The sequence below is a fragment of the Zootoca vivipara genome, chromosome 1, assembly GCF_963506605.1.
Source record: "Zootoca vivipara chromosome 1, rZooViv1.1, whole genome shotgun sequence".
In the NCBI taxonomy this organism is placed as follows: Eukaryota; Metazoa; Chordata; class Lepidosauria; order Squamata; family Lacertidae; genus Zootoca; species Zootoca vivipara.
The window spans coordinates 43,842,763-43,867,164 of record NC_083276.1 but is presented as its reverse complement, the minus strand read 5'-3'; the positions used below and the strand labels follow the sequence as shown (position 1 = coordinate 43,867,164).

General features: G+C 42.2%; 1 protein-coding gene across 1 annotated transcript; it reads left to right on the top strand.

The window, feature by feature from the left end:
- Positions 1-200: 200 nt before the first annotated feature.
- PLA2G4F (phospholipase A2 group IVF) lies at positions 201-22,591 on the top strand. The gene is made up of 20 exons (XM_060274690.1): positions 201-430; positions 1,533-1,605; positions 5,163-5,299; positions 7,049-7,174; positions 7,444-7,484; positions 9,320-9,362; positions 10,322-10,388; positions 11,648-11,817; positions 11,896-12,009; positions 12,385-12,422; positions 13,235-13,370; positions 14,004-14,140; positions 14,900-15,122; positions 15,584-15,698; positions 16,123-16,260; positions 17,425-17,532; positions 19,652-19,846; positions 20,157-20,323; positions 20,507-20,693; positions 21,698-22,591. The coding sequence occupies exons 1-20, from the start codon at positions 320-322 to the stop codon at positions 21,928-21,930; spliced, it is 2,559 nt and encodes an 852-aa protein (XP_060130673.1). The 5' UTR covers positions 201-319; the 3' UTR covers positions 21,931-22,591.
- The last annotated feature ends 1,811 nt before the right edge of the window (positions 22,592-24,402 follow it).

The window sequence follows — 24,402 nt, the reverse complement described above, 5'->3', positions numbered from 1 at the left end:
AGCCTGGCAGAGAGAAAGAGTGAGAAAGCCTGGCATTTTCCGCCCAGGGTGCTCTGCCTTTTCCAGAAGTGCTTCTTCCAGACCAGTCACCCTCTTTGCCCTCCCTGCTCTTCCGTCTGAAGCGAACCCTGCCAGGTAGGCAAGCTGCACACCTGAGGCACTTTAAGCCACGCCCCCTCCCCGCGCGCCAGGGCCGACCTTCGTGACCGCGGCGAGCGCCAGGCGAGGGACGACTCGGCCCAACCTGCGCGGAGAAGATTCCTCGCTCTTCTCCCGCTTGGCTGGCTGGCTGTGGCCGCGCTCAGAAAAAAGGCTCCTCATGTTCCGGCAGGTGCTGCGGGGCCGCCTGTCGCCCCACATGCTGCCCCTCATGGCTGCCGTGGTGCTGGAGCGGAAGGGGAGGAAAGAGACGGGCTTCTATCACTGGAGGGTAATGTGAGGCTTGGGAAAAAAGTGCCGTCCGCTTCTTCGAGGAAACCTCCGCGCGCACAAGCCGTAGCAATTTTAGTTTCTCGTGTTAGGGGGCGATTTTCGCCCCAAAGCGGAAGAAGGGGCTTGATTTATCTGCCTTTAATTTAAACGTTTTCCAGCTAAATTGGGTGAGCAGGGGCGAAGAAGGAACGGCGTCCGGTAACCTTAGTGGTTGGTAGCGCCTCTGAAATTTCAGCTCTGCAAGCTTTTCTTAACTTTGCAAAGGAAGCTTCAGCGACCCCAGGAGCCAGGGATTTATGACCCAGCGGTTCTGTCGTTTCTCGTCTTCCACTGTTTATCTCCAGTGCAGACTTGAACCAAAATGAGAATTTTAAACTGCTTGGGGAGAAAGCCCCTTGCAATTTAGTGAGACCTCTAAACAGACAATGGTTAGGGATGTGTTGTTAGGGACGCTTTTGCTAGCAGATTCTGCAGGAAATAGCGCATAGTCAGGTTTTCTTCTGGGACAGAAAAGTCTAGTCAGATGAGTGTTTGCAATATCATCTGTGTAGAATGAACCAAATTGTTCAGTCTATTATCACTGACAAAAAGGAGAGCTGTATTTGTTTTTAGGAATTTAAGAACATAGATTGTCGGTCCATTTAGCTTACCGTAGTATTGTGACTCAGACTGTCAGGGGCTCTCCAGAGTTTCAAGCAGGAATCTTTTACAAGCCCTACCTGGAGATGCCAGGGATTGAACAAGGGACCTCTTGCATACGAAGCATGTCCTTATCTGTGCCTTCTGTTCCCCGACTTTGATGGTGGTGTGGGGGGGTGGAAAGAGTGTTGCTCAGCCATCCAGTGAAACCTGTTTTTTTTAAATGACTGATGTCAAATCCCAGTCAGAAATATAGGCCAATATGGGTTGTGTGTGCATGTACCTTGAAAGCACATTTGAAACATGTTTCCCCCCTCAAAGAATTCTGGGTACTGCAGTCTCACTTTTTGTTTACAATGGATCTGTTAGTACAGGTCTAGCTGCTGGGTGGAATGTTATCTTTTTACGTGTTTTCTAGGCATAGTTAATGTTCACTGTAATTCAACTTATTATCATTGCAGCGTGAGAAGCACCCTTACTATAACCTCACAGTGAAAATCCTCCGAGCCAGAAACATTAAAGGAACAGATGTTTGTGAGTGTCCGGAGACTTTATTTTGCTTATTCTCTGAACTGATCCTTCACATGTCTTATTATTGTTAAGACAGTCTCTTCAGCAGATTGATTTGCTGTGCTGTTGTGAAAATTACTGGAACGTATACAAGCAAAAAGCAACGTCTTTCTAATAATGGACATAAGAGAAGCTAAGAGTCCATTTAATTCACCATTCTGACTCCCACAGTGATGATTTGGACACCTAGAGAGCCCATCCAGCTTCTTCTTGTATACACCTGTAGTAGCCAAATGTTGGACTACAACTTCTATCAGCCGTAGAAAGCATAGCCAATATATGGAAGTTGAGAATATCTGAATGGCACCATATTGGTTACCTCTGGTCTACGCTGTGTGGGAGTGTCCCTCCAGTGTTTCGTACAGGTTTTCTTTGCTGTGGGTTTGGCCATGTTTAATTTAGTTTCCCTGACTGATCTGATGGAGTGGATCTTAAGGATTCATGCTGAGTCTAACTTGTCAAAAGTGGCTCATGATTTGACAACCTCCTTGGCAGCCATAGGTTTGCCTCAAATTCTATCTGAGCCAAAATATGAGGCAGCACACATTTTGGAATTGGGGTGTATGTGGAATAGATAGGGGGAAATGATGTGTGGGTGTGGGAAGCCCTTTTTGGTTTTGTTGCTTTATTTTGTTTATTTAAAAATTTATGCTCTACTTCCTGCATGCAGCAGTTTATAGTCTGCAATAAAAACCAACTCCACCTGACAATAAAATATAAAACACAACTGAACAAACAAACAAAAAGCATAAAAGGTGGATTCCATTAATAGACTATAAAACCTAAAGCAGGTCACAAAAACCTTTGAAAAACAACAAGAATTAATGTGTGCACTGGGGGTGGCGATGGGGTGGTTATTGCTTTGTTTGTTATTATGTTGTGTATTTTTGTGATTTTATACAGTCATACCTCAGTTTAAGTATGCTTCGGTTTGAGTACTTTCAGTTTAAGTACTTCATGGACCCGTCTGGAACGGATTAATCCACTTTCTATTACTTTCAATGGGAAAGTTTGCTTCAGGTTAAGTACGCTTCAGGTTAACTACAGACTTCCGGAACCAATTACACTCATACTTCGGGTTAAGTACGCTTCAGATTGAGTACTCCGCGAACCCATCTGGAACGGATTAATCCACTTTATATTACTTTCAATGGGAAAGTTCGCTTCAGGTTAAGTACGCTTCAGTTTAAGTACTCCACGGACCGTCTGGAATGGATTAATCCACTTTCCATTACTTTCAATGGGAATGTTCGCTTCAGGTTAAGTACAGACTTTTGGAACCAATTGTGTACTTAAACCGAGGTACCCTGGCATCCTCAGATGGTGGGCAGTATATAAATTCAACCAATAATAAATGAATAAATGAAACATGTAAATTAAGCTAGGCTAATTTGAGAAATCTTGGGAGAAAAGAAACGCTTTCAACAAAATGTTGAAAACACAACAATGTTGGGACATGCTTGCTTCCTTTCTAAGGAAAGAGAATTGCTTCACTTCTAGAGGAAGAGAATTCCAGAGAGCTGGTGCCACAACAGTGTTTATGTGACCCAGTAGCAGCATGTGTTGCCAATTAGGCATGTGGCATCATTTACAGAACTAAGTGACTGGGTTAGGGTGTGGATGTAGGGGAAGAGGTGGTTTCCTGGATAACCTGATCCTGAAATGTTAGGGATTTATACATTAGTAGTAAAAAATTGAATGTAGATCAGTAGCAAATTCGCAGCCAGTGCAGCGTGTTTAGTGGCAGTGTGACATCTTATCAATAGGTTGTCCCAGACACTAGCTGTGCAGCAGTTCTCAGTGACACAGCATTGACCTTCAGGCCACCTATAAATAACATCTGCAAAAGTAGAGATTTGTTGTTATGACCCTGGAGGCTGAATCCAGATGGTTTTTCTGAATCTTGGGGGCAGGGGATGGGACTTCCCCATATAGTTTCACGTTGATGTGGAGAAGTCATCCAGACACTTGCACTTAACTGTCCATTAATGACAGTCAGCTCTAACTCTCATTTCCCTCTATTCATCCGAACTAAGGCTGTCAAACCATTAAACCAAAGTCTCAAGACAATTTTGGGCTGAATAAGGATGAACAAATTGAAACTTTTTCCAGATAAGACAGAAGTACTGTGGAAATTGGCTACTCTGGATGGAGATATGCAAGCCATCTTAGATGGGGGTTCCACTCCCTCTGAAGTACCAAGTATATGTTTGGAAGTAGTACTGGACTTCAGGCTAACTAGGCAAGCTCAGGTGACAGCAGTAACTAGTAGTGCTTTTACCAGAGGCTGATATACTAACTGAGATCCTATCTAGAGACCTTGCCTCTGTTCCCCATTTGCTTGAAACATGCAGGCAGGACTATTGCAAAAATAGTTGAGATAATGAATGTTAAATAGGGGGGGAAACCCCAATAAATGTCTCTTGCATAACTTACTTTGAGTGGAATCTGGACTGTTTTCAGTGCATGCGGAATTAATATAGAACAGCAGTGAAAGAAAGAAAGAAAGAAAGAAAGAAAGAAAGAAAGAAAGAAAGAAAGAAAGAAAGAAAGATTTTTTTTCTGTGACAATGCCTTCAGTAATCAAAGATACTTGACTTTGGTCACAATTCCAAAGGAGATGTTATTCACATCTGGTAGGGGTGCCTGAAAGTAATGGTACCTGTTGTGTATTGAATAGCAGGCACAACACAGGAGCAGAGTAGCCAGGAAGGAGTTAAGGCTAGGAGTGACTGTTTTAGTTAGTTTAATTAGTTTCACCTGGAGTTTGTAGGCTGGCCCAGTTGGCTACATATATATAGCAGTAGGCTGGGAGTTGGTCTTTGTCTTTTACTTGTCTGCTGTGAATAAAGAGATTGTCACAACCCCATTGCCTGGACTTACATGCAACAGTACCATTTAACCCAACAGTACATAGTTTAACAGCATAACATACGATGCTAATAGAGAACTAGGGAGGTGCATTGTATTTATCAACCATGGCTAAATTGGCATACAGGGAAGACAATTCTCAACCTTCAGAATAGTGGTTGAAGATTTGGGAAACCATGGAATTATTTTGCCAAATTATCTGCCTTTTAAGAAATCTGTGTACTGCAGGGGTGAGGAACCTGTGTCCCACATAGATGGACGTTTTTACATTCCAGCTCCCATCAGCCCCAGTCAGCATGGCTGGATGGGGTGGGGTGAGAGCAGTAACACCCGAAGCATCACATGTTCCCCATCTCTGCTTTAATCACTTAATCAAGTTTGAAAACAGATAATTCTGTATATTAGAAAAGAACATATTAGCACATTACTGTATTCTCTTTAGTTACATTTGTTCTACATCGAAAACCCACTGGTAGATTTCATGAGTTAATACCACTCCTGTTGTTCTTTGTTTTAGTATTTATTAAGCTGCTACTTTGGACTACTTTGAAAAGCACCTTCTCATTCTCTTAGCCTGCCATTAGTTTTTTGTTTGTCTTTTGGAGAGAGACACACTTTCCTGGACACATTTCTTCCGTTTCCCCCTCTAGTGTCCGAGGCAGATTGTTATGTAGAACTGCGTATGCCGACTGCATCACCGCTCACTTACCGAACGCGGGTAATTGACAACTCCAGTGATCCAGAATGGAATGAAACTTTCCAGTACAGAATTCACAATGCTGTCAAGGTAAAAAAGATCAATACTTCTTGATTCAGAACAATGGCTATATTAGGTAACATTCCTTGATTTAGGAAGGAGGGAAAGTGGTTTGATTTTCCCCACAGAACCAAATATATTAATATTGAGGGATGGGGAGTAATCTAATTCAGTCTTGAAAATCTTTATTGGAACCCCAATGTCTTGTAAATCTCTTCCACCCACCCTTTCCTTACTCCTGAAATATTATTCTTGTCACCTGTCACTGATTTACAACTGAGATAGGCAGCCTTGAAAGCCCTGTGCTGTTGTTTGTTCTCTTAAGCTTGAGAAATGGCAGGGAGGAAAAGTTCCAGTTGGCTGCTAATCCCAGGCAGGTAGAAAAATGAATGGCTGATCTAATCTCTCACAGAATATGCATTGCCTTGACATCTCTCTGTAATCCACAAACCTGGATTTTATATTAGCAGAGCAATCCAGAGCTAAATAGAGGAGGGGGTAGTTGGTTTTTTAAAAAATACTTTAACTGAAGAATTTGTTAAGTCATTGTCTAACAAAATTTTAGGTTTGAATTCTGTTAGTGGCTTGGGATCATAGACTAGCATGATTCCGGATGTATGGCAGCCCATAAGTGTTGGTTGTTTTTTTTTTGCAAATTAGCTCAAAAACTTTTGTTTTGTTTTGGAGATTTTGCAATATGGCAACCCCAGCACGATAGAACAGAATAATTAAGCAAACCACAGCTTTCTGAGTCAGGAAAAGAAAAAGCCTTTCTAATGTATGGTTTACACTCTGGGGTTTGGGGGGGTGGGATGGGGGACCTGTGACTTGAAACTTAATTTCATATACCTGAGAAAAGCATGGAGGCACAGAAAGTGGGATGGAGTGGGTATGAAGGAGAGAGAGGTGAAGCAGATAGGAGGAATGAGCACGGGGTGGAAGCCCTCTACACGAGTTCAGTTTAGACTTTTGGTAAGAACAATATGGCAGCCCACTGGTTAGTGTGAGAGATGGGGCTGCGTAGAGAAATAGGAAAGAGGTAGCTCCACCCACTTTTGGCTCTTGTCCTGCCCACTGTCAGTCCCACAACAGATTAACCTTGAGGGAATACTATCTCCAACAGAAAAATAGCTTTCCCACCCCTAATTTACACAAATGAGAGTTTTTAAATGGTGTGGTGGCTATCCATGGATGAATGCAGATAAGCAATGTAATGCTAGGGATGGGGGGGGGGGGAGAAGGAATCTGTCCACATCTGATTCCCAGGTAGACCCACTTGATTTCATCTGGATCATGACTCAGATAGGTTTAGTGGTCCACTTCAGAACCCACAGTCTGGCACAGTTCTTAACAAAGGTACCCAAGGGTTGCATACTGCCACCATCTCCTCCCCCCCTATAAATGTGGTAAAACAATTGAAAATAGGGCACTCTGCTGCCAAAGCATGTTGTTGTTTTTTAGTCGTGTCCGACTCTTTGTGACCCCATGGAGCAGAGCACGCCAGGCACTCCTGTCTTCCACTGCATATGGGGCTCTTAATACACATACAGTAAGCCCCCCTGGGAGCAGGATTTAATCATGTTATTTTGCTCTCAGGGCAAATTATATGGAAAACACATGACTTTCCCCAATGTCACCAGATCTTGTTGCTCACAGTGGAGGGCAATGGATCAGCCCTGAACTTTTTATCTCAGAACAGCTCAGCTTTTACCTGAAATATGATATTTAATGCACACTTTCTTTCCCTACTGTTTCAGTTCTGGACTTCTGTTGTTTCAGAACACGCTTGAGTTGACACTCTTTGATAAAGATGTTCTCTTAAGTGATGAACTTACTTCTCTCGTGTATGATGTGACAGCGATGAAGACAGGCCGCCCTGTGAAAGAAACATTTCCACTAAAAGAGGTTAGTTCTTTTGTTTATTGAATTTTTTTTGGGGGGGGAATCAGGTTCACAGGAATGTTCTTGAACATAACTTTGCTCCTTGATATCTAGGTAGGTTTGGGCAGGACTTCACCAGTTACTTGTACGGTATCCTGAGCTATTTTTTTAGCTTGTTCCTGCTGCTAACATATCTTAGAGTCACAAAAGTTGGAAGGGACCTCAAATGCAATACAGTCCAGCCCAGCGCTGATGTAAGAAGTCTGTATGTTAATATATTTATTTATTTGTAGGACAAAGAAGAGCTGGATGTAGAGTTCCTCCTGGAGAAAAGGTGAGAGCTGCTAAATTTTCCATTGTCACAGTGGCTCAGAGGTGTAGTGGAGGGAGGGGCATGGGGACCATGGCCTCAGGCACAATTTTGTGAGGGGACGCAAACAGGCGCCCCAACAGCAGGCTCCTTCATCGGAGCCTGGTTCCAAGTGAGAAGGAGCTGCGCCTTGGCTGCGGCACTCATGCCTGGCCACATCTCCGCCCCCATGTCAGACCTGACCTGGGGGAACAGGGCAGGAGAATGGGTGGATTGCTGTCGCGCCCACCCTCCTCGGCCATGGCACACCTCACGCCCAGCTGCAGCAGCTCCGCCACCGGGTCAGGCGTGACCCGGTGGTGGAGAGCAGGAGGAGAGTGGGGGGAGAGACAGCTTTCCCTCTCCTCCCCTGGACTGTGGCACCCGGGAAGGCACCCTCTGCGGCCTGCTCCCCTTGAGGGCGCACCCCCCACATCTGCCCTGGGCAGCATGGGCCTATGCTCTGCCGCTGTAGTGGCTGCAGTTCTAAACATTCAAGCAATGAAGGAAGTCATTGTATTCAGTGTGGCTTACTTTTAATCTGATCCTAGAAGGTTTCTGAGCCCTTAGGGGTGGCTTTTGGAAGTGTACAGGGCACTGCAGTGAGGAAGGGGGAAAGCCCCATTCCCCAATCCTGCTTGCTTCTCTTTGGTTCTAAGCCTTTGTCTTGTGTCACTGGCATTGCAGCCATATGCAGCTTTGTTGGCATCTTGGGCCTTGCCTTTATTGACTTATTCAATAGGTGGCTGAAATGATTTAGGTGTATATAGGCATGGTTTCTCTCCCCCCCCCCAAATTTCCTTTCTGGATCATTGCACATTCATACGCACAATGGCCTTTCCCCTTGCCTTTGACACCTGAGATGTATAGTTTCAGGACCCACCCTGTTTTTGTGATTACATTTTTTGTAATGTTAAGTTTTAAAAACTGTTTTTAATGTTGTATTTCAGGGGTGGCCAACTCCCAAGAGACTGTGATCTACTCACAGAGTTAAAAACTGGCGGTGATCTACCCTGTTTTGGGGGGTTCAGGTCAAAGTTGTAGAGCTTTTTAGGGGGGGAGGAAAAACCCCTTTCTTTGGGGTGCAGGGCAAAAATGTTGAGCTTTTTTTAGGGGAGCCAAAGTTGTTGAGCTTCTTTGGGGGAAGCCAGTGATCTACCACAGACATCCAGTGATCTACTGGTAGATCACGATCTACCTGTTGGACGTGCCTGTTGTATTTTAAATAATTGTCACCCACCCTGGGAAGTAAGGATAAAGGCTGTGTAAAATACTACTACTAATAATACTAATGATAATAATATACAGAGTTAATGCATTCTTTCTTTTTGTCTTCTGTGTTAATTCTCATTATTGTAGCCGACTAAGCAGATTTCTATGAAATATAAACAGTGCGTAATTGCTGTCTCAACAAGCTTCTTTTTTAAAAGTAGGAAGTAGAAAGCGAAGGGTAGATGTGGTGATAAGTATGTCACAGGCTCCTTTCACAGATAGTAAATTTAATATTTGATTCATGGGAATTCTGCCTCGTGAGAAACTATTCCTAAGACTGTGCTGCATTTTAAATACATTTTAGGACCCACCCTATTCTCTTGACTGCAATTTGATTTAAGCTGATTTGGCTATTTTCTTTTTAAATGGCTGCAATTTAGCATGGAACCTTACGGTGAAGTTTGGGAAGAAATCAATATAAAATAATGTGGATCCCTGCCTTAAAATACCTGGGGGGGGGGTCTTTTTATTTTCCCTCCTTCCTCTTTTTCAATGGCACCTGTAAACATATCATTATGTCTGTTTATGGCAGTATTTTGCCTTTACAGCACGGATGCTCCTGGCGAAGTTATCACAAATGGTGTCCTTGTGGTGAGTGTTTGGAGAGCCAGATGTTTGGGAATTGTGTTTTGGGGTGCGTGCACTTAGCAGGAGAGGCCTTTCAAAATCAAAGCATTTTCCCTCTCTTGGAAATACTTAGAGCAATTAGTTTTGCCGTTGTGTGTGCGGGTAGAGGATATTCAAGATGAAAAGTGAGGAAGAGACTGGACCATGGCAGTGGCAGACAACACTTCCTTTTCGCTGGTGGGATCTTCTCTATCTGTTCCCCTTTGGTTGTCTGCTGGGAAAGCTTTGGAAACTGCAGTGGGGTAGGGGGGGAAAAACCAAGACGTTTCCCTGGAATTCAGTCTAAACCAGGGGTCCCCAAACTTACCCAGCTTTGGGCTGGACTCCCGCCGTGCCGATTGCGTGGTGGGCCGGAGGGTGGAGGAGAGCGCGCCCATGTGCATGTGCAAACACTATTTCTGGCACACTCCCAACCTGGAAAGTGCCAGAAATAGCTTGTGCACACGCGCAGAAGCCTCCTCTGACCCAGAAGTACACCGGAAATGACGTTTGCGCGTGTGCACAAGCTATTTCTGTCACTTTTCTGGGTCGGAAGTTGGCAGTCGCGCTGCACCGTGCCGATAAGAGCGGGTGGCGGCAGCAGGTGGCAGGGGTCCCCGGGGGCCACATAAAAGAGCCTCAGGGGCCATAGTCTGGGGACCCCTGGTCTAAACCTTTCACTGTATGAGAAGTCATGCTGAGCACCATACAGTGGTACCTCTGGATACGTACTTGATCCGTTCTGGGGTGCCGTTCTCACCCTGAAAAGTATGTATCTGGAGTGGCACTTCTGCGCATGCGCGAAGCACGCAGAACACTTCTGTGCATGCATGCGCGGTCCACCGCGTTCTTAAGCTGAAAATACGCAACCCACAGCAAACGTAACCAGAGGTATGGCTGTATTTCAAAACCAGTGTTTTAAATTTTTGTTTTGTTCGCTGTAGGCATACCCTTGCCTTTGCCTGCAAGGGGTTATTAACAAGGATGAAAAGCCACCTCTGAGAGAGCAGGGTAAGTCCAATTTTGGTTTTGTTCCTCTCCCGCTCTGCCCAAATTTCAAAGCCGATAAACCAGGTGTGCTTTAATTTGGATGTTTCATGAGTTAGTTGAGGCAAGAAAGTCTATACAAGTTCTCGGCTACAGCACATGGTTAGTAAGAGGAGAGAGCTTAACCACAATTCTTGGATTGGGTGATACGCTAAATTAAAAGTTGGCTTAGTGTGGCGTAGCAAAAAGGACTGGGTCGCTGCAAAGCAGCTGCAGGTTCTTCTCAGGGGGCCAGTACGTTTGCATGGCCTTGTCTCAACAAGTTGAGTAAACTATCTCTTTGTGTCACTACTTCCTTCTTGGCTCTCTGTCTCCCAGGCCAATAGGCATCCTTGGGAAGGCTGTGTTATGAAATAAGGAAAGTAGGGAACCTCTAACGTGGCTTGCTTAAAGTGTACATTTGTTAGGAAAGAACGTGGGTGATAGGGTGGATCTTCTAGACACAGGTTAAAAACTCTATAAATAAGTCAGAAATTAAATCATTACAACAAAAAGGGGGGGAAAGCCTATGTAAAAATCCATATAAACTCCTTTTGCTCTCTGGCCCCATCTGGTGTTGGATGTTTATAACGCGTCGAAAGCGTATTCCTGTATTGTGACAAATGTACAGTGGTACCTCTACTTACGAATGTTTCTACTTACGAACGGAGCTCCGTCCGCCATGTTGGATGCGGTTTAGATAGGATTTTTTCTACTTACGAATTTTTTCTCCCAATGCATTCCTATGGGATTCGACTTACAATTTTTTTCGACTTACGAATGTGCGTTCGGAACGCATTAAATTTGTAAGTAGAGGTACCACTGTAGCTGAGTCCTTAGTCTTTCCACCCTGGTTTTTTTTTTGCCTTTTAGGACAAAAGTATTAATGCTTACAAGTTTTTTAAGTGATACAAAAAATCGGGTACAACAATTTGAAGTCTACTTAGTCAGCTTCTTCTCCTTTATTTCATAACCATTAATACCTAAGTGTGGTATATACATGGAGTAGGCAGTAGGCTTCATTGCTTTCAGAATTCAGATTTTCTATTACTTTAACCAAATTTCAATCCATTAATATTAATAACAACGGTAATTTTTAATATCTTATCCATGATGTAGGAGCTTGGCATGTTGTTATTGATACTTTGGTTGCTCTGCCATCTCTAAGAGTAGTCTCTACTTACATATTGTATAGTGTTTCTCTTAGGAATGTACGCCTTAAATGTCTCACTGTTGTTTTTTAGGAAGCAAACTGTTCAAGCTCTCGCTTCCAGGCGCCTATGAGAAGCAGTTGTCCATTCCTTGCAAATCGGACTCCGATCAGAGTTGTGGAAACCCATTTGTCTTCCATGTAGGCCAAGGGATGTGTTCAGAACTGGATGTGGAGTTAGAGCGAACCATGACCATCCTTCAGGTGAGAAATCATCACACATCCCATTAGAGAATGCTTACAAACCTGCTTTCCTTATGAAATGTATTTATTTATTCTCAGGATGGAGTGAGCCCAGACTTTGAAGAGCATAGTACAATTCTTGGATCAGGGATTGTTCCATTGCAGTCACTTCCTCTGGGAAAGGAAGTTGATGTGGCTGTTTCGCTAGGAAAGGTAACAGTATGCTTTATTTATTTTTTAACTTCATTGTAGCAATCTTGGGTGGGTTGTTGTGGAAACTCCTCTTGTAAGGTCTTTCAGGTGTAGATTGGGGTGGCTAATCTGTGGGCAGCTAAGCACATCTGGCCCCCAAGGCCCACCCTTCCCCCTGGAAATTGGTCATTTAAGGAAAGGTTTATTATTATCATTAGCCTCTGTGTATTTGGTTTAGTATGTCACAAGTTGTGCAGGCCTGATTTAAGGTGGCATGGGGTTAAGGGACCAAAAGGAAGATAACATTTCACTAGCTGGTTAACAAGAAGAGCATAGGTATATAATTGGGAAATTTCCCCCGCAACCTCTTTCAGTGTGTGCTGTCTTTCATCTTAGGATTTAAGTGTGGATCTACACATGAAGGCTGAAAAAATGTGAGTCTTGCTCCAGGAGCTGTTTTAGGGGCATAATTTTAATTTGCTTTTCTGGATTCATGATTGCCAGCCAAAGAAAACACAGGTGCATATGGGTGAGGATGCTGTGCAACGAGTTAGTGTGCTCTTTGAACCTTTTCCTGCAAGAGCTCCCAGTGCAGAAGAGGCATTGCTTAGTTTCAAAAGCTATTTGCCTTTTCGGGTGCTAGAGCTGCAGGGAAAAACCCACATGTATTTCCAATGCACTGGATGTCTGATTCTCAACCACTTTTTACTTCCTTCTTTTTCAGCCATAACTTACCAGTAGCTTAGTTTTTTTAAAGACTCCAGTCTATTGTCTTGAAATTACTCAAGCCTGATTTGATTTTTGAGATGAACTTTTTCAGAATACTGAAACACTTAATACATCTTTCCATTATTTTTTAAGGTAGGGGGAAACTGTGTGTGTGTGTGTGTGTGTGTGTAGAGTACATGTACCTTGGTTTAAGTACGCCTCGGTTTGAGTATTTTCAGTTTAAGTACTCCACGGACCTGTCTGGAACGGATTAATCCACTTTCCATTACTTTCAATGGGAACGTTCGCTTCAGGTTAAGTACGCCTCAGGTTAAGTACAGACTTCCGGAACCAATTGTGTTTGTAAACCGAGGTACCACTGTATTTAAGAGGAGGTGAGAGGGATGTTGGATCTTGTCCCACACATGACATGCATCTCTCACCCCACATCACATGTTGGCCCAAACGGTTGCCAGGCCCTTTATACTGTATATACCCACCATCTTTTTCCCCCCTTTAACACTGTTTTCTATAATAGGACAAAGGAGCTTGATGTACGTCTGGGTTTTGATCTTTGTAAAGAAGAGAAACAGTTTCTGGACCAGAGGAATGAAATAGTATCTCAAGCGCTAAAGAAGACGCTGAAATTGAGAGAGGACCTTGATAAAGAAGAGGTATGTGACTTGTCAATATCATATGCAGAGCCGTTCGTAATTGGCTACAGCTCATAATAAAATAGGGCATCTTGTTGTTCAAGAAATTCATTTAATTTCTTTTATTGCAGTTATGCCCCACCTTTCCCCCCCTCCAAGGACCTCAAGCTGGTATACATGGATCTCTCTCTCTCTCCTCATTTAATCCTCACAACAGCCCTGTGAGGTAGGTTAGGCTGAGAGGCAGTGAGTGGTCCAGGGTCACCCAGTGAGGTTCATGGCCAGGTAGGGATTCAAACCCTAGTCTCTCAGGTCCTAGTCCAGGCATCCCCAAACTGCGGCCCTCCAGATGTTTTGGCCTACAACTCCCATGATCCCTTGCTAACAGGACCAGTGGTCGGGAAGATGGGAACTGTAGTCCAAAACATCTGGAGGGCCAAAGTTTGGGGGTGCCTGTCCTAGTCCATTACTCAAACCACTACACCACACTGGCTCTCACATATCCCATATTACATACCTCATTTAATTAGGTACCTTGGTTTTTCTAAAAATATTTAAAAATGATTCTGACAAATAGTGGAATAATAGGAATAGTCTGTAACATATACAATGCACAATTTTGTTCACCTGCTTTCTCTCTCCACCCCTTTTAAGGTACCTGTTATAGCAGTCTTAGGATCTGGTGGAGGCATCAGAGCACTGACATCATTTCATGGCAGCCTGTTTGGGCTTCAGCAACTAAATCTTCTTGACTCCGTCACATATCTCTCTGGGATCTCAGGCTCCACATGGTATGTGAGCATGAAAATTCTTATTTCTTATATTGAACCAGAGGAGGGAATAACATTTCTTCTTGTGCTTTTTTGAGTATTGATTAAAATAGTCTTTCATTCTAGCATCTGGTGAAGTAAATAATTGCCTACAAAAGCTTTCAGTAAGCTTAAAAGTGAAACTGCGCACTTTTCAATAAGTTTTTTTTTAAAAAAATAGGACACTCAGTTGATTTCTCAGCAGCCACCCCTCCCCCCCACATACAAATAGAATGGATGAATCTGTAGCCCTTAAATAAAACCATGTATTTCTGTACAAAATATGCTTCTTCAACTTTGGGTTTGTTTCTTAGAGTGCTTAAAAATCATATCATGAACACTGTCTTGTCCTGTTCATATGTCTCCTACAGCTTATCATTCCCTTTCTAAGCTAGAAAGTCCTCAGTACATAACATCTCCCTTATTGTTTCTTTGTGCTGTAGCCACAACGGAAGAGAACACTTTCTTCTCAAGTTTATTTAGAGCTCATCTACCCTTCCATTTGGCCCACTGCTTTCCCCCCAGGAAAACCAGCGTGGCAAAGGCAAAACCAATTGAACCTGTGCTTAGAAAGCATGGACAAACAGAAAACCGCTCAGACCCTTGCGTTCTAGGCACGGGGTGAGCCCTTCATCTTTTAAAGCAGACTGTGACTTCTAAAATACTCTTACTTTAGAAAAAGATGTGGATAGTATATAAAGCTTAGATTTGATGCAGAAATTTAATGTTTTATCTTTGCAGGTGCATGTCTATGCTGTATAAAGATTCTGAGTGGTCCAGTAAAGATCCCAGAGGCTTTATCAGCACTGCCCGGGATAAAATGTCAAGCAGTAAAGTAGGAGCTTTTTCTTCAGAGCAGCTGATGTATTACTTTCAAGAACTGGTTGCAATGGAGAATGCTGGACGGAAAGTGTCTTTCACTGACCTGTGGGGACTTATTGTAGAGTTCTTCCTACAGCAGAAGGTGTGTCTTTTGTTTTTGTTTTATTATGCACTTTGTGTTTTTATTTTGTATTTTTATGTTGTGAGCTGCCCTGTGATCTTTGGATACAAGGTTGTATACATAAATCATCACTATCACCATAATCAAATCAGGAAATGCACATACAGTCATACCTTGGAAGTCGAATGGAATCCGTCCCGGAAGTCCGTTTGACTTCCAAAATGTTTGGAAACCAAAGTGCGGCTTCTGAATGGCTGCAGGAAGTTCCTGCAGCCAGTTGGAATCCGTGAAAACCCCGTCGGACCTTCAGCTTCCAAAAATAGTTTACAATCCGGAACAGTCACTTCTGGGTTTGCAGCGTTCGGGAACCAAAACGCTCGACTTGCAAGGCGTTCAGGATCCAAGGTACGACTGTACATGCAATATATATGCATTGCAAGTAAATTCTAAATTTGAAACACTTATGCCTCTCCTCTATTCAGGAAGACCAGTCAAAGCTGTCTGACCAGCAAGAAGCTGTGAAACGGGGGCAGAATCCCTACCCAATCTATGCATCCGTTAATGTGAGGCCCAATGTTAGTGGTGGTGACTTTGCAGGTATAGTAAGGCAGGTGTATTTCTTTCTCATAAAATCTGTAAGTAGTGTTTTTCTCTCTAGCATGGGCCATTTACCTGCCATTGCAGAGTTGATCATTTCCCTGCCCATTAAGGAGGAAGGTGAAGTGAAAGAATGGGGGTGGCGGCTGGTGATGGAGGAGAAATAGTAAGGATAGAAAAGTGGATGATTAATTGAGATGGGTCAGGAAATACTTTGCATAAGCCTTAACTCCTCCCATAGTATTTTGCTCTCCCTTTTTTCATACCTCATGATTTGACAGCACAGTTTCATTACTGTAGTGAACATGTGAATGCTAAACATGTGAGTAACATATAAACTAGCCTTATTACTTTGCCTGGGGGGAATACAGCAGCCTTGTTTGCTTACCTGTTTCTGATGTGGTGCTGGTATTTTCCCTGTTAGAATGGTGTGAGTTCACACCCCATGAAGTTGGATTTCGCAAGTATGGTGCTTTTGTCCGAACAGAAGATTTTGACAGCGAGTTCTTCATGGGGCGACTGATTAAGAAACATCCTGAGCCCAGGATCTGCTACCTGCAGGGTATGAACTTTTGTACTGATTGTAAGGCAGAGACGATAACTTCATGAAGCATAATGTGTCATTGCCTTCTGATTCCTCAGTTATGGCCTACAGAGGTTTTGCTGGGTGGGTTTTGTCATGGTCTGTTATTTCAAGTTGAGAAGGAATATCTCTGCAGGTCACATTAGTAGAGATGTGGGTGATCAGGGCTGCCATCTCCTGAGGGCCGATCCCTTTTCAGCCCGCTCAATATTTTTGGGGTAGGGGCTGCAACACCCCAATGTCCCAAAAGCATGGAGGCAAAGTGCAGAGCCGAGCACGGCATGGCTAGTTCCGTCTCCTCCTCTTCCTCCTATGGAGAGGAAGGAGAGTCGAGGTAGCCTCCTGCCAGTGGCAGTTCCAGGAGGAGGAGGAGCCACCAACCAATGAAGCCACGGGGTCACCGTGTTCAGCTCCACTCCCAGCTCCTCCTGACATCCTGATGTTGCAAACCCCCCCCCCCTCCCCACCGCCCTTGCAAGCTGGCACACCTGTGGAGGATTTGCCTTCCATTGTGGTTTGGCTTGGAGTCATAACAAACCATTTCCTGACAACATTCTGCTTTACATTTACAGTACAAGCTACACTGAATGTTGTAGGTAGATCTGTTGGAGTTTCAGTGGGTTGGTAGGCCTGCTATTTTGTATCTTAGGACGGATGGTCCTCTGGCCCCTTCCAACTATCTAATCTCAAAATATTCATGAGTTGCACCCTTTAAAAGTATTTGCCACCATATCCTTTGGCTTATATGCCAAAATGCCTTCTAAGCAGTGCACAACCATGAAATCATAATTAAAATATGCAATAACAGTTCCACCTGTGGCAACTTTGCAAAAGTTAGCAATAATGTCCCAGCATATAGCTTTAAGCTGAAAACAGTTGCAGCCTTTGTGTTGCTAATGTCCTGTGCACTATTTTGAAATAATCTTATTTAAAACGCCACTAGAGGAAGCACACACCGGGAACTCAGACCTACCTCTTCATGTGGAGAATCTATGGTTTAATATTAGCTAACACAAGATAAGGTTGTAGCCTGAACCTTGATCATGTGTATATTTTTGTTTGCCAAAGTGGGGAGAGCCTTTAAATTTGATTTAAAATAATTTCCTAAATTTGATTTGAAATAATTTCCTAATTACTCTACAGGAATGTGGGGCAGTGCCTTTGCTGCGAGTCTGGATGATGTATTTTTGAAGGTGGTTGGTTCAGGACTGAGCTTTCTAGAATCTCTTGGTGATGTTGTCAAAGTTATTGGTAAGGAACGAAGTTGCTCTGCATTATTTTGCACAATAATATCTTTGCGCGAGAATTTGGTTTGGCAGATTATGTACCTTCTTGTTAACATAATGTTGAAACTTTCAAACAATAGCCAGTCAACAGAAGAGGCATAAATTTAAAGGGTAGTTGAACTTTTTTTCTATGAATACCATCAAAATTGTTCTCATCTGCTAAGTGTTAGGAAACCCTGGGATGATGATTCCAACTTTGTTCTTGAGAAAAGCGGAGGAGCTACTTAATTGATTGCAAAATTTCTTACAAGGCAGAGAAACGTTTGAAAAAACTGCAATTGAAACAAAGCTGTTGAGAAGAATTTGTGACCCTGCCAGGGCCAACCAGGAGTTCCTTGGCAGCAATAAGAGTTAGGCCCATATTGTAAGATTGTTTTCCTGATATGTTATTTTTGGTCATCTCTCTTCATTCTAACACATGTTACATTTCTGTAACAGAGTCTTCGACCTGAATTCAGAGCATCTTAAGTTCAGCAATGAGTGTGACTGGGCCAATCGTCATAACTCAACCTAACATACTCAAAGTTGTTTGTTTGAGGATAAAATGTTTGGGGCAGGGGAGAGAGGGGAAAGTAAATCCACGTATACCATTCTTGGAAAAAAATATGGGATTGTTACTGGTTAATGACCAGCTCTATCCCGTCCAACTCAGCTGTAGCTCCCATGTACTGCTGAAGGGATCCCAAGACAGTATTACAGAAGCCTATGGTTTTCCCAGTGGTGATGTATGGAAGTGAGAGCTGGACCATAAAGAAGGCTGATCGCCGAAGAATTGATGCTTTTGAATTATGGTGCTGGAGGAGACTCTTGAGAGTCCCATGGACTGCAAGAAGATCAAACCTATCCATTCTTAAGGAAATCAGCCCTGAGTGCTCCCTGGAAGGACGGATCGTGAAGCTGAGGCTCCAATACTTTGGCCACCTCATGAGAAGAGAAGAATCCTTGGAAAAGACCCTGATGTTGGGAAAGATTGAGGGCACAAGGAGAAGGGGACGACAGAGGACAAGATGGTTGGACAGTGTTCTCGAAGCTACGAACATGAGTTTGACCAAACTGCGGGAGGCAGTGCAAGACAGGAGTGCCTGGCGTGCTATGGTCCATGGGGTCACGAAGAGTCGGACACGACTAAACGACTAAACAACAATAAAATTTCTGTCTACTCCTTGTGCACATCTGGGACACTCAATGCACCAGGGCATTATAGTGATAGGAGGTCTGTGAATGTCTCCCATATACTAAGCCAGCCCTACCCTCTCCAATTGATCCAGGAATGTAAGTTTGAGCAGATAAGAGGGGCAAATTTGGATAGGAGTGTGGGTGGTGTGCATTGTCTTCCTGTGGCACACTGTTTGCCTACGCAATGTGCTGCACTCCAGATGTCATTGAACTACAACTACCACCATCCCCAGCCAGCATGGCCAATGGTCAGGAATGATGGGAACTGCAGTCCGACACCATCTGGAAGACACCACATTGGCCGCCTCTGCCTAGAAAGATCCCTCCACAGATGAGTGCTGTACTTAAAGTCAACAGGTTTGAACTCATAACAGTCAGTTTCACATGGTCACAATGTCTGTGACTTTTCTTATCAATTAGCATTGGCAATACAGTACTGCAGGAATGTTTACTGGTCAATGGTGAGAATGGTATATAAAGAGCTATCAGTTGCAGATCACATGGTAGCATAGTATTTACACATAGGAAAGTCAGAAATTGCTGTCTTGTTCATGAGTGGTGAAACAATGAGAGGTACACTCCGAATCTGAACTTTACCCTTAAATTATTTTACATGTGGTGGAGCAAACTTAACTCTTTTAGTCTTGGTATCAGTTTTACCTGGCCATCTTAATAACTGTTAACACTGCTGCCTTTGTTAATGTTGGTTATTTAAAATAATTTTATTTATCGTGTTTTTATTTATTGAGGCACCACAAAGGTGTCATATAAATGGATATTTCAACAGCAAATATACGGCAAAGAAAAATACCCAAATCTTGAGTATTTGTTTTCTCAAAACCTAAAGATGACACAGGCTAGATTGGAGATTGATAGATATATTAAAAACACCGCATTCATGATTGTAGATGACAGTCGACGATTCCATCTCCGGGATCCTATGAGGCTGAAGACTCGTCTGGTTATACCTGGTGGACCCTTGATACAAATTTTCCAGGACTTCTTCAAGTCTCGTGTTACAGCTGGGGAAACTTTCAATTTCATGCAAGGATTGTACCTGCACAAGGATTACGTCAGGGTCAATAAATTTGTGATCAGGAAAGGTAAAATTTCTTGTTGGAATAAAAACCGACCTTCCCCAAAGTTTATAGATTAGCAAATGAAACCTGCGTAGTGGGAAAATCCTCTGTTAATAGTGTCAGATCTCCACTAAAATCCAGTCAGGTGCCAAACACAGACATGGCTTTACCTCTCTTAGTATAAAACATTCAATTATAAAATACTTTGGATTCCATGGAAGGTATTGGCGGTTTTGTTTCACGACTGGTAAATATATATATATATATATATATATATATATATATATATATATATATATATATATATATAGCATACTGTGTTGCTTTTTTCCAGCTACTGATTTAGACGCTTACCCTAATAAGTTGACTCCAATGGAAGAAAGTCTGTACCTTGTGGATGGTGGCTTTTCCATCAATTCTCCCTTTCCCTTGGTACTGCAGCCAGAGAGAGATGTTGATGTCATCCTATCATTCAATTATTCTTGGGAAGCGCCATTTGAGGTGAGACAAATTAATGTAGTCTGCCAAGGAAACTTGAGGGTTTTTTTTTTTTTGGCTTGTTAAGTTTTCTTGGCTTGATACTAGTTCAAGTTCAGCTGACGTTTTTCCAGTATGGTTCCAGTTTAAGCAAATGAGCATAGGCCAAAAGGTGTTGACCGTTTTTATGTCCCTTTCATACTTCAGGTCTTAGAATTGACTCAGAGGTACTGCAAAGAACGGGACATTCCTTTCCCAGAAATCATCTTCACCAAGGAAGATGAAGAAAACCCCAAGGAATGCTATATGTTTATGGATGCTGAGAATCCCAAGGTTCCCATAGTCCTTCACTTCCCTCTCGTCAATGACACCTTCCACAAATACAAAGCACCAGGTAAACATGTGAGCTTACATAGCCTGCATTTTAAAGTATCTTGTTATTCCCAAGTAGAATGTTGAACTGGCTGAACATTTTGATCTTGATTTTGGTGTGGTCATTAAGCTGTTCTGGAGAACAGCAAAAGGTGAGGAAATGAACTGAGTGTCCTCAGAACAGGCTATTTTAAGGAGTAGAACTTGAAAATCTAAATAGAGAATTACTAATTCCTTTATGAATAAGGCTCTACCCTACCAACCAGTTCTGTCACGCATGCTGGTGATCTGGTGTAATATTTCAGTGGTTTATAATTAGCTAGTGGGACAGCATCAATACTGACATATTATGAAGAACTTGGATCATCGTTTTTGCTTGGGACTTCCAATAAAAACACACACATCTTAAACATGAATGTTGTTTTTTATAATGCAAGACACACTTTCTTGGAAATTTGGGAGAACAGGGAGCAGTTAATTTAATTGTCATGGTTAGCCAACTATCCCCCCCCTCCAGTTGATTGATAGTTATGCTTGTTTGTAATGTGGTATAGTAAAATGCAGTATACAGTAGTACCTCTACTTACGAAAAACTCTACTTACGAATGTTTCTACTTACAAATGGAGCTCCGTCCGCCATCTTGGATGCGGTTTAGATAGGATTTTTTCTACTTACGAATTTTTAGATAGGGTTGCTTCGACTTACAAATTTTTTCTCCCAATGCATTCCTATGGGATTCAACTTACAATTTTTTTTGACTTACGAATGTGCGTTCGGAATGCATTAAATTCGTAAGTAGAGGTACCACTGTATAGTAAAATGCAGTCATGTTCAGAACGGGGTGGTGGAACCTGTTGTTGGAATCCAACTCCAATTAGCCCCAGTCAACATGATCAGTGGCCAGGAAGAATGGGAGTGGTGGCCCTCCAGATGCTGTTTGACTACAGACCCCTCTTTCCTGCCTCTGAACAAGTTTGAAGGGTGGTATTCACGCAATGTATCTTTCCCCTGTCCTCTGGCTGCAGGAATAGAGCGTGAATCAGAAGAGGAGAAATCCTTTGGTGATTTTGTGATTGAAGGAAAAGACTCGCCATACTGGACACTAAACTTCACCTATGAACCGGAAGACTTTGACAGACTGGTAGAATTGAGCCGCTATAATGTACTGAATAACAAGGATGCTGTTTTTAAAGTATTAAGTATGGCTTTAAGCAGACGAAAGAAGAGGATTAGTGTTTCCTTGAAAACTGGGAAGTGAATGGATTGCAGTGCTTTTATGAAAGATCCCAGTAGAAATAAATGAATCTTTGCCTTTTTATGTGAATGGATGTTGCACTGTGAAATTCTCTTCTGATTGCACTGGAAATTTAAGTTTACATACAAAGAAAGCTGTTCTTTCCTTTTTCTGTTCAGTAAGGAAAATTCACAGTGGATAAAACATGGCAGTAGGTTTCCAGTGCTACAGGTCCAATATTTAAGAAGTCCATTTCTGAATGTCCACTGGGGTATATATTTCATCTGACATCGGGGTGGGGAAATCTGAGAACTGTTTTATATTTATTTTTATTGTAATCATATTGTAAATAGTCTTAATTAAAGAATATGTAATTAATATCACATGTTGTTCTGCTGGGTAAAGGGATGCAATTACTACACCTTGAAAGAATACCTTTGAAGAAGAAACACTGATACCATCAAATGTAACCCTCATCTTGAGTGACTGGCATTCTACATCAGTGCACAAAGAATGTTATTTATTTTTTTAAAAATCACCGCGTGTTTGAATAACGAGGGCAGGAGTCTTCATATCACTGAAATTCACAAGAAAGTATTTTTTTTTTTTACAAAAGTTTTGTTCATCTTTATTTTGGTAATGAAGCACAACAGTACTTTTATAAATAAAAAATATTTTTCTAGTCTCCCTGTCATTCTGAGCATTTGATACATGTACATTGATTGATTGAATGATTGAATTTATATACCCGGGCGTATAGGGTCCACTGGGCTAATAATAATAATAATAATAATAATAATAATAATAATAATTTATTTATACCCCGCCCATCCAGCTGGGTTTCCCCAGCCACTATATGGCCTTGTGTCATATATTCATTAACAAAGTCCTTCTCCATGAAAATAAGCAATGTTTCACCTTTGACATTTGAACTATGACAGTTAGAATACAACCTTTGGTAAAAGTCCTTGTAGAATCTATTGCCCAGTATCTCTAGGATTCAGTTACAAGATCTGGACCATCCCAGTACCAGTAGCCTCTAAGAGCTGTTGTTGTTCTTTGAGGTCTAAGCCAAGGTGACTACGAAATATTACTGATTTACATTATGATTGAAATATAAAATGTTAAAGTGAAATGCTTCACGACAGTGGCATGTACCCAAAGACACTTTTGTGCGACTGGAAAGCACTTCTGCTCACACAAGGCAGAGAGCTGGTTGAGTACTGCAATTTATTGACATTTTGGTGCCTGGGTGAGAATGCCAAGTCCTTAGCACGTTAAACTAAAAGAGTTTCTTTTTTAATCCAGTATAGTTAGTGATCATGACAAATCATGACGTTGCTTAAGTGTCCGTATCAAAATCTGCTTTTGCCTTAATAAGGCAAACAATGTCAAGCCTTTAAAATTGCTCATATTAAGCCTGTGGAGCGGCTTGTTTATGCATGAGAGGCAGGTTTGAGTCTTTAAGGTCCTCTTCACAAGAAGTGTATATTTTTCAATCTGTGAACCTTTCAACCAGTTCCATTTTTTTTAATGCACGAACATTGAAAAGGAACATCCAATGCACAAATAATTTAAATGTCACACCAAACTCACACCAAACAGGAAATTCGTAACTGAGGATAGTTCTCCGCCCATTTTTACACCCATAGTTAATCATTTCTGCAGCAAAATGATGGGTGGGATGATTTGAGATAGGTGATCCTGAATAAAAATAATTTGGAAAAAGAGAGGTGATACTTGCTGTAGCAGAAGAGTAGATTGAAAACAAAGGCGGAGAGTTCTTAGCAGAAAGGCCATGCGCGTTAAATTCACCTTTATACACAGCATGCGGACCGCTGAGGATATGTGGTGGGAAGTCAGCAATCCTGTTAAGGCTCTTACCGGAGTGTGGAACACAGAGTAGAGGAGGGCTATTGACAACAGTTGTGCCTGACTGGGCACTGCAGAACTTGGCCAGGGCAAAAGTGGCAAAAGGCCTAGTGCATCCTTCGCTTACCCAAGTAGCTGCCCAGAGAAGCTCTTTTGCATGGTAAAAGTTTTAATGAATCTAGAAAATTTAAATATTGTGTATGTTTTAATTAAAAAGATGAATAATTTTGTTGTTGTATGAGTGGGGCACTGTTGTTTTTGTTTGTTCTTAGGGTACTTATTTTTGTGTTTCTTTTTGTAAACTGCCCTGTGATCTTCAGATGAAGGGCGCCATAGAAATTAATAATAATAATAATAATAGTCAGATAAAACAGTCTAGATCATGAGACCTGGACCAGGTTGCTAATTGTTCTAGTGACTTCTTGTTAAAATTATTTGCAAAACTATGCAGGAAAACATGTTTTTTGGATACAGCTGAATGTGAGTATGATGCTGTGATTTACAATGAAGGAGTAGTGCAGTGATCTAATATTACAATTTTGTATTGCTTAAATGAAGTGGTTACATGTATTTATATTGGTGATGCCAACGAAATGAATCAAGAGGACGAATGGTTATCCTAAG